The 13665-nt window shown below is 44.9% G+C and overlaps 1 protein-coding gene across 6 annotated transcripts; it reads right to left on the bottom strand.

Moving 5' to 3' along the window:
• Nucleotides 1–1083: 1083 nt before the first annotated feature.
• On the bottom strand, nt 1084–13281 carry LOC142857860 (arylamine N-acetyltransferase 1). 6 transcript variants are annotated; one of them, XM_075986903.1, is made up of 5 exons: nt 13183–13281; nt 12004–12511; nt 6110–6341; nt 5403–5480; nt 1084–2714 (listed from the first exon to the last, which is right to left on the bottom strand). In XM_075986903.1, the coding sequence occupies exon 5, from the start codon at nt 2706–2708 to the stop codon at nt 1836–1838; it is 873 nt and encodes a 290-aa protein (XP_075843018.1). In that variant the 5' UTR covers nt 2709–2714; nt 5403–5480; nt 6110–6341; nt 12004–12511; nt 13183–13281; the 3' UTR covers nt 1084–1835. The 6 variants fall into 6 exon arrangements, with proteins under 6 accessions (XP_075843018.1, XP_075843019.1, XP_075843017.1 ...); XM_075986904.1 differs by having other exon boundaries at nt 6110–6223; nt 13183–13279; XM_075986902.1 differs by lacking the exon at nt 12004–12511 and having other exon boundaries at nt 13128–13262.
• Between the last annotated feature and the right edge of the window lie 384 nt (nt 13282–13665).

Raw genomic sequence — 13665 nt, 5'->3', positions numbered from 1 at the left:
TAACCTTAATATGATCATGACCAGTTGAAGACTGAAGGATGCTGGATTCTCCCGTGTTAGCCAGAGCCCTGGCAGTGAAATCTGCATGGAGAGGAGTATTCAAGAGCACCCTGGGCTGGATTACTGGGGAGTAATGGGTTTATTGGAAGAGTTATTAGCATCATGGGTATATAGACCAAGGGGCAGGAGGGCTCCAAGGAGACTTCAGGCCTCAGCTCCAGGGACAGGCAGCATGGTGGGGTCTCTGAAGAGAACAAGAATCTATGTGATAGAGGATGGGAGACGTTCTCAGCAAGAGCCTGCAGCCAGGATCTCTGATTCCCAAGCAGGAGTCTAGGAAGGGTGTGGGGAGGAGGATGTATAACATCTATAGTGCCAAAGCCAATGCTTCTCTTGATGTTAACTTGTGCTGGGACCGCCTGTTAGCTAAGGGCTCACATAAAGGAGCCTGTCAATCAGTAGCCGTCGCTATGGAGTGAAGGTTGCTGCAAGCACGGTGGCCTGAATAGAGGCTGGATTCCAACATGACACTCTTAGAGAAACCAGCCAGAAAGCATGGTACAGAGAAGTTAAAGGTTCAGATTCGGGGGCACAAGCCAGACTGTACACCTCTGATGTCTGGCGTCTGTTCTCATCAAGCACGCCGTAGGCAGCTCAAAATATGAACAGAATTTTAACAGGAGTGAAGAAAAGAAAGAGGGAAAGACTTAGAAATAATTGCCAAATCCCAGAGCAAAATAATTTTGTGTGGTAGTGCTGTAAACCAAACTCTTGGCTTATAGTGTAGTGGGCCTATAGACTAATTCTAGCCCTACATTTGTCTTCTTTTTGTCAGGGACAGAATATATATGCCTCTAATTAGTTTTATTTCTTGAATCAGATCCAAAGTTCTACCCAGTAATGTGCTCAGGGATTGAACTCTGAGGTCCACTAAGAGCCGTGTGTGTTTGCTTGCTTCTCTTGAGCTAAAGTGGAGGAGAAGGGAGTAGGGATATTAGACAAGGAGGAAAGGAATACATGCCTTACAGATGGCATATTGCTTATCATATCCCAGTATTTCCAAGAAACCTTTGACTCAGATGATATTAGCCAACACTACTTTAATAGAGTTAGCAATCAATATACTTCATAAACAATGTGTTCCAAGTAACATATATTTTATAAATCACCTAATTCCAAATATCAGTGTTCCCATAGCTTTAAAAAAAAGTATCAAATACAAACAGACATGTGCCACAAAATTAACCCTGGAAGAAATTCTACGCCATGCCATTATCTTGGCAGTTACTCATAGAGCCCCATGCACTGGCTAGAGTTTTGTCTTGGGGACTAGGAAGTTGCCTGGAACTGAACTGATGACTCACTCTTGCTTGCTTTATTCTGATCCTAAGTTGTGAAGGTGGCTTCTTGTATACCTTGGTCATCAGATTTATTCTCGCTGAATTTAACAGTTGTGTTTATTCATACTGAACTACTAGTAAAAGTTTTATGTGAGTTCAACTATAACATAATGTTTGAAGGTTTTCTCTTGCAAGTGAATATGGCTCCCAAGGTAACCACATCTTCATTAAGAATTTTTTGTATGATTAATCTTGAAAAGGATTGTGATTGTATTCATTAAAATTTTATTTAATTATAACTGATTATATTTTTATGGTAAAATGACAGGACCAAGATTTCTTTTCATAAAATGTAGGAAATAAAAGATACAAATCATTAGTTGATCAATATCAAGTTCAGTGATGATCCTATAAAGACTGTTTTGGATACATCTGCATACGTTTCAAATGTTGAAGAAGATGAAATAGTAATGAAATCCAATTTTGCGCTTCACCCTAAATAGTAAAAGACAGGTCACCATTTTTGGGTACAAGCTTTCTCTCCAAAGAAACACCAAATGCAGCTTTCAGTACGTCTTCTATTTCTTCCTCATTTACATTTTTAAACTCCACCAGATCTACATTGTCCTTATAGCTGAATTTCCTGCTTGCAAAGGTAGAGCCTATTAAACAACAGACACCTTCTGGGGTCTGCAAAGAACAAAATGAAGTGTGTACAAACACGGATGTTGATGACGTCTGGAGGTAGGTATTTACATATTCAAAGTCCTCAATAGTGCGCGGCTTCAGAGTGAAAGAGTAGACTTTCCGATATTCGCTCTTCTCAAGGAGGTCGGAGTTAACAAATTCTTGGTTTGGGACACACTGCTCTCTTCTGATTTGGTCCAAGTACCAGGTTCCATTCTCTTCTGTCAAACGGAAGATGGCAGGCACCTGAGGCTGATCCTTCCCTGATGCTAATTCTAGAGGCTCCCACATCTGGCAGGAGCCTCCAAAGGCCGCATCAACGATGTAGTTCCTGTCGCTGATGGTCACCTGGACTAGGAGGTGAATCATTTCTTTGCTGTATTTATTGACTGGAACTATGTAAACGTAGCCCCCCAACATTGTGGTTTCAAAGCCCATTTCGGTCAGAGCCCAGTAAAGGAGATGATTAACCTGGAGACACCACCCGCCCCGCTTCTTCCTCACTATGCGGTCAAATGTGGTCTCTAAGTCCAAATTCATGGCTTCTCCACTATGCATGCTAAGATTCTCAAAAGGAACTGTTCGCATCTGGTGCTGAAGAACTTCAGTTAGTGTGTCCAAGTCCAGTTTATTCGCTGAGTTCTCATAACCAATCCTTTCAAAATATGCTGCGATGTCCATGGTCCCCTAAGGCAAACAACATGAAACCAAACAAACATTACAGCCGTTCCTTGTGGATGTCCTGGAGTCAGCTAACCGTAACTAGAATGTACTATTAATATGCATGTATGAACAATGCCTGTACATGTCTCATCAATAATCATATTGTTTCTACTGCATTGCTGGCTTTTATCTGCAGGTCATCAAATATTCCCAGTGACCCTTGAAGGAGCTTTGCTATTTATTGTGTTTTCAAGATTTTGAAGTTAGAAAGTCAGATTAAATGAGCAGTCAAAAGTCTAACAGTTTAGATGTGGTCTCCTTGGTGGTATGGTAGACATTGCTGCTGGCACCCTATAAAAATAAACTTCTAAACAGTTATTCACTGTGGTGGTTTGAAAGAAAATTACCCCCACATGGAGTGGCAATATCAAGAAGTGTGGCCTTGTCGGTGGAAGTATGTCACGGTGGGGGCAGGCTTTGAGATCTATTTCTCAAACTTCCTTCCACATGACAGTCAGTTGATTTCCTGTTGCCTTCTGGTCAAGATGTAGCCAGCACCACATCTGCCTGCATGCTGCCATGCTCCCTATCATGATGACAATGGGCTGAACCTCTGGAACTGTAAGATACCATCTCAACGAAATGTTTTCTTTGTAAGAGTTGCTATGGTCATGGTGTCTCTTCACAGCAATAAAAATCCTAACTAGGACATTCATGAACATGGAGAATTGTGCAGCAGAGAACACAGTGGCCATGCCGAGTGATTCGCTCCACCACTCCATTTAACTGAATGTTATGCACAAAGCTACCTACTCAAAGATTTGCACTGATGGACCGACTCACTCCTTCATTCAGCAAGTGGTTTACTGAGCTGCCCACTATTGATCTAGTGTTTCCTTGCCCTCTAAAACTTTGCATTTTAGTGGGCATTAAAATAATATACATAAAGTGAACTGAGTAATTTTTTTTTTGGTTTTGGTTTTTTTGAGACAGGGTTTCTCTGTAGCTATGGAACCTGTCCTGGAACTAGCTCTTGTAGACCAGGTTGGTCTCAAACTCACAGAGATCCGCCTGCCTCTGCCTCCCGAGTGCTGGGATTAAAGGCATGAGCCACCACTGCCCGGCTGAGTAAATTTACTTTTATAAAACAATGTGGTAACTGTCCACAGAATAACTAAAATAAGAAAGAGGAACAGGGAAAGCTTTTCTCTGAAATAATGTGGACAAAGCAAGCCTCACTCACACATGAAGGATGCTATACAAAGAGACTGTGGGTATGTGTGAGGAAGGTGGTTCCTAGCAGAAGGAATAGAGAGTCTTCGGTGAATGTTCTAGAAAGCCAGGTTGACTGGAAGATGTGTGAGAAGAGTGGACTGAGATGAGCTCTCGCTCTTATCAATGACTTTATGGCTCGTGGGGACCTGCTGAGCTCCGCTGAAAATGAGATGAGAGTATAAGTCACAGAAGGCTTAAAGGAGTGTTACTCCGTGACAATATTTGATGCACTCAAAATCAGTTTTCTGAACCATGATCAATGAAAATGCAGTCAATAGTGCTAATTCAAAACAATGACACTCATGTACCAGTGTCTGACTCATGACATGCCCATTAAATGCATCAGTGAGATGTTAGTGAGAGGCTAATGTCCTGTAGCAGGGCAAAATCTACTGAAGTGATGGGGGAAAAGCAACAGCAACAAAGACTGTGGAAGGGAAATGAAGAAGTAGGTGCTAATGCTATGAGCTGTCAGGTGACGCGGACTCCCTACCATCCCACTTCCATCAGTCCGTTCAGGTGGTAACCTGCCACCCAAGAGCTTTACTTTGATGAGACTCTGAATAGGAGCGAAGAACACAGGTCCTGAGTGAAACCCTTTGCAATATAGTACCCTCGGGAAGGACACGGTACACACGGCCTGGCCCTGGTTCAGTGGTGATCACTGAAGCCTTCATCTGTCACATGGTCACAGCATTTCCCTTTGTCACGCAGCTACCCTTCCCACACTCTGAGGTTCACACCTTCTCTCCCTGGTTTTACCATCACCCTTCTTTGGCATTTGGACATCCTCTAAATTCTATTATTCAGGCCTAGAAAGAACAAGTGGTGTTTGTCAGAACATCCTAAACTCTCCCTGGCCCCTATCCCAGAATCTGCACTAAGTATGTTAGGAAGAGAGAGGAAGATTGAACCAAATGGGAAAGCGTAGTTAGCTAGCATGCTTTGTACTAGAAAATTATATTTCTTTATATGTGTGATCTTTATATTTAAGACTTTCATCATCCCTATCCCTGTCTACCCCTTCTTCCCCACTCCCTTCTCCCCCCCCCATCTTCCATGACATTAACAAAAGTCTCCTGTAAGATAAAATGCCAATCTGTATTGATTGAAGCTCCATCAGAATGAAATTTGCTAGGGACCTTGATACTAGTGACATCTTGTAATCAATCCATACTTTGGGTAGCCTGTGTCCAAGCATATTTTAATTACCTATCATTGAAGCTGAGATTTAAAATGAAATGCTGAAAACACTTATAAACTAGTTGCCAAGAAACTCATAAGGGAAACACGGATGAATCCACATGATGCCTTGCAGCATCTCCGTGAAGCAGCCGACTCCTTCTTTTCCACTTCATCATTAACATGAGAAGACTAAACGCTTGTGGAAGGAACACAGTAAGGGGAGCCTGCTGAGAGTTATCATGCTCTTCATACCTGTCCTGGTAAGCTTAATGTGGGCTGATTGTCAGGTTTAGCTCAGGCGTCGTAGGATGTTTCTTCTTCTTGTGAAAACTGTAGAAATAAGTAAAAATAGCTTCAAATATATATAATGGTTTTTCTTTTAAAAACCCCATCTTTTCCCTCTATGTGTCTGTGTGGGCCTTCTTCAGTTTGTGTGTACCGCATGCCCACAGGCTGCTACAGAGACAAAAAAGGGCATCAAATCCCCTGGTTGTGAGCCACCTGATGTGGGTGCTGGGAACTGAACCCAGGGTCTCTATAAGAATGCTGTTATTGCTGAGCCATTTCTCCAGCCCCAACAGAGTTCTCCTTAAGAACAAAATGGTAGTTTAATATGGAATACAAGTTCTGAAAAAAAAAAATCCCTAAATATTTTGAACAGAGGGAGTGGGCAAAATAGTGAAGGGGGCATATGATATACACAAGGACATTTATCCAAAGGATTATTATGGGAGCTGATAGCACCATGACAGTCTCTAAGTTGTGAGGTCGCGAAGTCATGAGTCATCTACCAGCCAACCAGATGCCCAGTTGCCGTGGGACAGCAAGGATACACCAACACCAGTAAGCAGCCACAGCGCCTGACCTTCCTGCAGGACATGATTATATTTGGAAATGCTGGAGCAGAAAAACAAAGTAATCTATTCATAGAGGTGGAGAATATAAAAGTAACCACTTACACAGAGAATCTCCACAAAAAAGTCTCTTGTCCATGTCATTGTCTTTCCCTTCCTCTGGCAAGACTGAGGAGTCCGAGACTAGCAACCATCAGACGTCACACCAGCTGCAGCAGACTTGAGAAGTATGCATAGAGTGGAGAGACAGATATATGGCCATAATGACAAACAGAGGAAAAGACACCTTGTTACTGGGGGAGGAAGACAAGACAGACACACAAAGAAAGTTCCAGACCTAGAAAGACAAGTATTGGAACCATTAGAAGAGGAAATGGAACAACAGAAAGAACTTCCTTACAGGTATTTGACCGTACAGAATCTTAATAACTAAAAGTTAAACATAACCCAATAAAATACCGTGTTTGGGGCAAAGAGACGGTTTAGTCTATAAGGCGCTGGCCACATAGCATAAGCACGGACCCGAGTACAAATCCAGAGCACTGAGGATGGATCTGTAACCTCAGTTATGGGGCGGGGTGGGGTAGGGCCTGGGGATAGATGGATTCCTGGTGTTCACTGGCCAGTCACCCTAACCAAACAGTGAACTCCAGGTCTAGTGAGAGACCCTGTCCCTAAAACAGAGGTCAATGGTGGCTGAAGAAGACACCTGAGGTCAATCTCTGGTCTCTGCATCCACACAATGAACGCGAGCCAAATCAACCCAGACTTAAGCAAGAGGGTGAGGTAACTTTCTTTAGCACTTTGGACTTCACCCATGGCCCTATTGCTTTGAATCTGTGGTGGCAAAAGACAACATGGCAAGATCGTGCAGTGCACAAAATTGCTTAATCTCTTCACTCTGGGAAGCAAAGAGAGAGACAGGACAGGAGCAACCTCTGATGAGCCTCATCAAGAGTGCACCCTCCATGGCTTGAAAGGTCTGTGACCTTCAAATCCGAGCAGGAGCTGCCATAAAACCTATAGAATGCACCTACAGTCCTTATTCACACCACAGTGTTCTTCCCTCGGCTTCTCTTAAAAGTCAAAATTTATCTTCTCCATGCCCAAGACCTCTAAAGCTTAACTGTCCAGTATCACTCAGAAGTCCAAGTCAGAATTCTCTCCCGAGAGTCCAGGCTGCTGAGCTGGGAGCTACTGTGAAATCTTAAAGGAGTTACATGTTAATAAATATCGACCCAGAGTTAGTGTTCTCTTTCCAAAGGAAGGATATAGGGCAATACTAAGGAACTATGAAACCAAAGGAGACCAACATTACCGTAGAGCAGAGAGTAAGCCCTCCGTGAGCAGTCAATCACAAGTGTCGACAGCTGACTCCTGGGCAGGAAATCCGGTTTTTAAAGACAGGCTAGCCTTTAGAAAAGCATTTGCTTTCCTGAATTTTAAACACTGTGCTGTCTTTTGATTAGAGGACAGAAAGAGCACATTCTGGGAGTACAATGGTTTCCCCACCAATGAGATGCAAAGACCACAAGACCCACCAGAGAGTTTGAAAACTAAGTAAATACCATGGATTGAGGTACTGTGACCAGCATTTACACTCCCTTGTCCAATTTCCCTGCAGTAGTTGATTTGCTTCACTTTTTAAGTTATTTCAACAGAAAAGCCACACAGTCATGCATAGCTACTTGATGGTCATTTTGGCCATTCGGGGATTTTTTTTCTTCGGCTTATCTAACCCTTTGGTTACAGATGACCCTCATATCCTGGGCCCTGACCTATAATCTGTCCTGTAATATTCTTGGCAAATATTATTTTCTGCAAGTCAGACATTCTTCTTCCAACTCCAGAGCAGCATTGACTCGCAGGTGTTTTTAGGACCAGATGTTTCCAGAGGTTTCAGAAAACTAAAGAAATAATACTGGTCAGGACATCTAGAGCAGTGTTCCTGCCTCCTGGTCTCCTTTTACTGGAATCGTTGATTCTGTTCATTAACATTTTAGTCATTCTTTGCAAAGTTACAATACTGTGCAAAGAATAGGAAAACAAGACAATTTTACAAAGTAGAGCCAATTTCAAACAGGTGCCCTAAGACTCAGTGGTAACTTTCCCTTGCAGTACATCTCCATGTCCAGGATGTGGGCTCCTCGGACTTGACAAACCCCACGCCCATGGTCTTACCCTCTGGCCCATGCCAGCTTCTCCCGAAGCAGCTCTGCTGCATACTGCAGCTTCCTCTCACGGGGGAATTTACAGTGCAGCTTCTCCAAGTTCCTGGGTGCCCTGTGCAGCCAAGCTTCCTTCCAGTAGATCTAAGAGGAAGTCTGCCAGGCTCTGCTTACACTGGTCCTCCCCTTCCACACACTGCCCAACCTCCCAGTACTTCCTTGGAAATCTGAGTCAAAATCTTTATGCCTGTGCCTCTGCTATTTTTATTTTTAAACCTCTCTCTCTCTCTCTCTCTCTCTCTCTCTCTCTCTCTCTCTCTCTCTCTCTCTCTGTGTGTGTGTGTGTGTGTGTGTGTGTGTGTGTGAGTGTGTGTGTGTGTGTGTGTGTGAGCGCGCGCGCCTGTGGAACTCAGAGGACAACCTAAGAGAACCCGTTCTTTCCTTTTACCATGGGGTTTCTGGGTATGGAACTCAGATCATTAGGCCTGGTGGCAGACACCCCACGCCACCCACTCAGCGGTCTTGCTAGCCCACATTCTTACATTTTTATTTGAAAGACCAGAATCACCTCAAGACACTAAGGTCTGCCACTGGTGCCCATTAGACCCATGGAGAGACTGAGATTCCGTTGTTAGCACTTTAAAAAATCATGAGGTCATCTAAGAAGGTTCCAGAGAAACACAAAGACAGAAAGACTTCCCAAGACGTCCTTTCTTATCAAAAGATTCTGCCCTAGAAAATATTAGAGGCAATTTTTCAGCCTTACAACTTTGAGATTAAAGGGATGGTGATCTAGCTCTTTCCAGGCATGTCCCCAAGGTATCTTTTTTATTGTCCCAGTGAATTTTTATGAGACCCCCCAGAACTGTACCTCTTATTCATAAAACTTCATATATGCACCTGTCATGGCCAAATTACAAGTTTTCCACAACTTGCAGCTTTGTTTCTCACTGAGCTCAGGTCCACTGTCCGGCTGCAATCACTCATGACATCTATGTCACTTCCTGAAGTCTGTGTTGCCTTGCAATCTTCTCCATCTAGTGAGTAATCCAGTCAGCTCCAAACTCACCCTAACACACAGCCTCAGGGGATCATCTGACATGGCGTGACCTGGGTGGCTAGTCTAATCCCAGTAGATCCTTCCTTCCTATCTGAAGCCCCGGGAGCATATCACTGCCCACATTTCCATCTGTAATTGGCTCTTCTGAGACCACAATGGTCACATGTTAAGATCTGCGTGGCGATCTCTTGGCATTGTCTAGAAGGCATCTCTAAACTCCCTGAAACTCATGAGACAAATCCCAAGGCCTCTGAAACACACTGACACAGTAGCAGCAGCGAATCCTCAACCCTCAAATTCATTTGCTCTTAGTCAGTTACATCTCCTGCAACAAAATATCTGAGGTAAGCAATTAAAACTAAAGGATGCTTTAATTTATAGCCTAGTTTTGAGCCGATGATCCCTTATGCCCACTGTGTTTGGGCCCGACAGGAGACCACGCTTCATCAAAAGCAGCATTTGGAGGAACAGCATTAGGGAAGGAAATCAGAGAAAGAGGAAGGTGGAGGTTTCAGGATCTTGCTCAAGGGTGGGTCCCACACTTGCAACTGACTGTGAAGTTGCCCGCAAGGCTCTACCATCTCCCAGGGGCAGAGCAGGCTTCAGACCACAGATTTAGCACATGCATCTTTAAGACCATAGCATCTCATGTCTAAGAGATGCTTTATAGTCACACTGAAGGCCGATAAATGACAACTCGGTACCAGAGCAGACGAGAGGCAGAAGAGAGGAAACAAGCCCCGTCATACTATGGGGAAGGAGAAAGGGAAAGACAACTCGGTACCAGAGCAGAGAGAAGCAGAAGAGAGAAAACAAGCCCCTTCATACCATGGGGGAGGAGAAGGGAAAGTGGGGCAGAAAGTATATGTGAGGAGAAACACAGGCATGTTGGGAATGGAAAAGAAAAAAGAAGAAGCTGTGCCCTGATAAACAAGAAGGACACAACTCTGGAAAAGTGTGGTGGTGCTGTAAGACTTTAAGACAATCCTGAAGCCATTTTTGACAATTCTGAATCCTCTCAGCCTCTGTGCCATAGTGCTTCCCCTCCTCCCCTGGGACCAAGGACCTAACAGCTACACTCGCACGTACTCAGTTCCTGAACAATTACCCATATACGTATGCTTTGGTTCGGTCCCCTGGGAAACGGGGTCAAAATGACCTCTTACCTCATCTGATCTGGCAACAGCTCTCCAGTGAATTATTGATAATAGCCCTTTCAAATAAGCCAATCAGAATAGTCAAAGAACAACCTCCCTTGCTTCTGTGACCCCTTTAAAAGTTGACTGTACCAGCTATTCAATGTCCCTCGGCTTCCCAAATGCTGGGGGACCCTGTCATGACAGAATTAATAAAATCCTCATGCTTTTGCATCGGCTGTGGTGTGTGAGATGGTCTCTGGGGGCGACTCCTTCTCGGTGTTTGGACGCTAGAGTCCAACACTGCAACACATTGTCATTGCATTCGTGAAATGCAGAGGGAAAGAGACCCGCCTGAGCATGCAGCAAAGATAGAGAGCACTTCATAAGAAGGGAGTTCTCCGTCCGGCACCAGAATGTTCCACAGGCGTGTTTGGAGGGGAAGTAATGAAAACTCCATCTCCAAGGTAGTGAGGGAAGCTACTGTCCTCACACACCGCACGGTGAGGACTTCGTGAAGGGGGTGGGGACAGGTGTGCAAAGATCTCAAACCTTACAGAAGTGAGAAGAGCAGTAACTATAAACAATCCCAATGAAGTCCTTCCTCTCCATCGCAGGGAGAACAGCAAAGGCCTGCTGCGAAGGGGTGGTCACTGTGACTGCTGGCAAGCCTCGTTGTCTTTTAGGGAACAGAGAAGTAAAATATTGGAGCAGGAGAGATGGCTAAATGGTAAAGTCCACTGACTGCTCCTCCAGAGGATCCAGGTTCAGTTCCCAGCACCAACTTAGCCATGCATAATCACCCCCAATTCCAGTCCTAGGGTATCTGATACCCTCTTCTGGCCTTCGCAGGTACCAGGCATGTACATGGTGCACAAATATGCATGCAGAAAAAACACCCATCTGCAGAAAATAAAGTAAAAATGATGGGCTAGAAGTATAGCACAGCTGGTTGAGTGCTTGCCTAGAATGCACGAAGCCCTTGGCTGCATCCCCAGCATGGCATAAACGAGGTGTAGTCTATGTCTGTGGTCTGTGATGCCACCACTCATGAAGTAGAGATAAGAGGATGAGAAATACAAGTTCAGAGCCACGGAGTACAAGGCCAGCCTGAAACCCACATCAAAACAAGCAAACAAACAAACACACAAACAAACAAAATCAAAAATGATACCTGAAGACTACAAAAGACCAGAACTGAGCCGGGCGGTGGTGGCGCACGCCTTTAATCCCAACACTTGGGAGGCAGAGGCAGGCGGATCTCTGTGAGTTCAAGACCAGCCTGGTCTACAAGAGCTAGTTCCAGGATAGGCTCCAAAACCACAGAAAACCCTGTCTTGAAAAACCAAAAAAAAAAAAAAAAAAAAGACCAGAACTGGAAAAATCTGGTCCAGTACTGTCACACTGGAACTATCGAAAGATCCATGTAGGGATATTCAAATTAAATAGCTCATTTGAGCAGATAGCAATTGAGAAAGTAAGCCAGAGGCATTAGATCCCATGCAGTTCTAGAAAAGACAAAAATGCAAAGGAAATACACTCAATTAACTAAAGAAGATGGTCCAGAGACTCCAAGACTTCCGACTGGAAGCATGCACTGCGGTGGCTTCTCAAAAGTCGCAGGACAGAACTTACCTGATTAAACGGCTGCAGCCCAGGCTAAAGAGTGATTAGCTATAATGAAACAGGGAGGGTTGGAGCTGTTAAGAAGCTGGTGAGTACACTCCTTGCCCAGAGCAATCACAAAATACTTAGAAAGCACACAGCCCAACTCAAATGAAACCGCTCAGAACTGACGGCCTCTCTGCCTCCAGGGCGGCACCAACATTAAGCAATCAAGCGGTGGAAACCAAACTCCTAAGGCACCAGAGATCGGGCAGAATTCAGGGTGGAGTCGTTCTTTGGACTGATAGGGGGTGGCGTGGGGAGGAACTTAGAGAAAGAAAACAGCAGCTCAGAAAAGGCCCAGGAGGCTTGTTCTGGTAGTCGCCTGACCCATGAGGCAGTAGCACTTCAGAGCAGAGGACACGGGCCCCTTCTTCTTGGGGCTCTGTACAGTGGAAGGCTCCTTGCCGCTATAGAATTCTGAACTGTGCTCAGGGCTGGCTTCTTAGTCTGACCAAAACGAAGTTGATAGTTTGTCCTTGATGGCTCCTGGAGGCCCTTTCCCCTGTTCTTTCCAGCATGCTAGAACTCCGCTGGACAACACAGATGCACAACCTAACGAGGCTGGACATTTGGGGCCATTGGGAGAGTTTTCCTCAGCTACCACAGACTGAGTCACTCCCTGCACCATTAACTGCGCCCTTTAGGACTTTCCCTGTTGGGGACAGAGTACTGGTTCCCCTGAGGGAAATACAATTGTAACAGTTCTCTGTGAAGATACCTACTTAACCCTGACAACCTTTTAAGCAAGCACCCTCATTTTACTGTTAGGAAATAGAGTTTTAGACAATCTAAAAGAGTTACTCAAATTTTCACTGGTAGAATGAATCCTGACGGTGACTGTCACCCAGAGGATTTGAGCCAAGCATCCCTTGTACAAGTGATGCTCACCCTTCATAATGCTGCAATTCTCTAAGTTCCTCATGCTGTGGTGACCCCCAACCGTAAAATTATTTTCGATGCTACTTCATAACTGTAATTTAGCTTCTATTATGAGTCATAATGCAAATATCTGATATGCGACCCAAAGGGGTCTCGACCCATATGAGTACCACCCATGCTCTGTGAATAATTATAACAACTTTAGAACTTGCCGTTCAGGCCTGGGTAGACTTCGGCCTCCTGGTCTTCCTATGAAACCCGTGATGCCAGACTTTCAAAGTGCTCTGCAGGTGGTCAGGCAGTCGGGCAGCTCAGCTCAAGGGGTACACCCGGCCTGTCACCAGGAAGTGGTGGCCGGCTGTCCACGCCTAGAGAGGGAGTGCTCATTGGCTGTCCAACTGCCCTGCCCCCAAGGCTCTCTGGGAACTGTAGTTTACAGGCTTCTGGGTTTCCTATTCTGAGAGTGTGCGTGCCTCAGATTGTGAGGGCTCTCGGCCTTTCACGATTTCCTGCCCGCTGCGAGCCTGAGATCAGACTATTCTGATGGAAGGTCAGAGTATGGGGAGGGGCCCGGCAAAGCAGATCCGGGACCCAGAGAGGCAGGAGATGCTGGTGTATTTTATTCCCACTACCAGCTACGATAGTCTTATTTTTCCAGTTTCCATTTTTTCTTCCCGAACTCACTCCCATTTACATCTCTGCCCAAAGGCAGCAGGCAATGTCAGAAATATATCTATGGGTGTGGCGTCA

The sequence above is a fragment of the Microtus pennsylvanicus genome, chromosome 9 (assembly GCF_037038515.1).
Source record: "Microtus pennsylvanicus isolate mMicPen1 chromosome 9, mMicPen1.hap1, whole genome shotgun sequence".
Taxonomy (NCBI): domain Eukaryota; kingdom Metazoa; phylum Chordata; class Mammalia; order Rodentia; family Cricetidae; genus Microtus; species Microtus pennsylvanicus.
Note: the sequence above shows the minus strand (reverse complement) of the source record. Positions and strands in the feature narration are given on the sequence as shown.

Excerpts from the sequence above, each read along its gene's own strand:
- LOC142857860 (XM_075986903.1), bottom strand. The coding sequence starts at position 2,708 with ATGGACATCGCAGCATATTTTGAAAGGATTGGTTATGAGAACTCAGCG.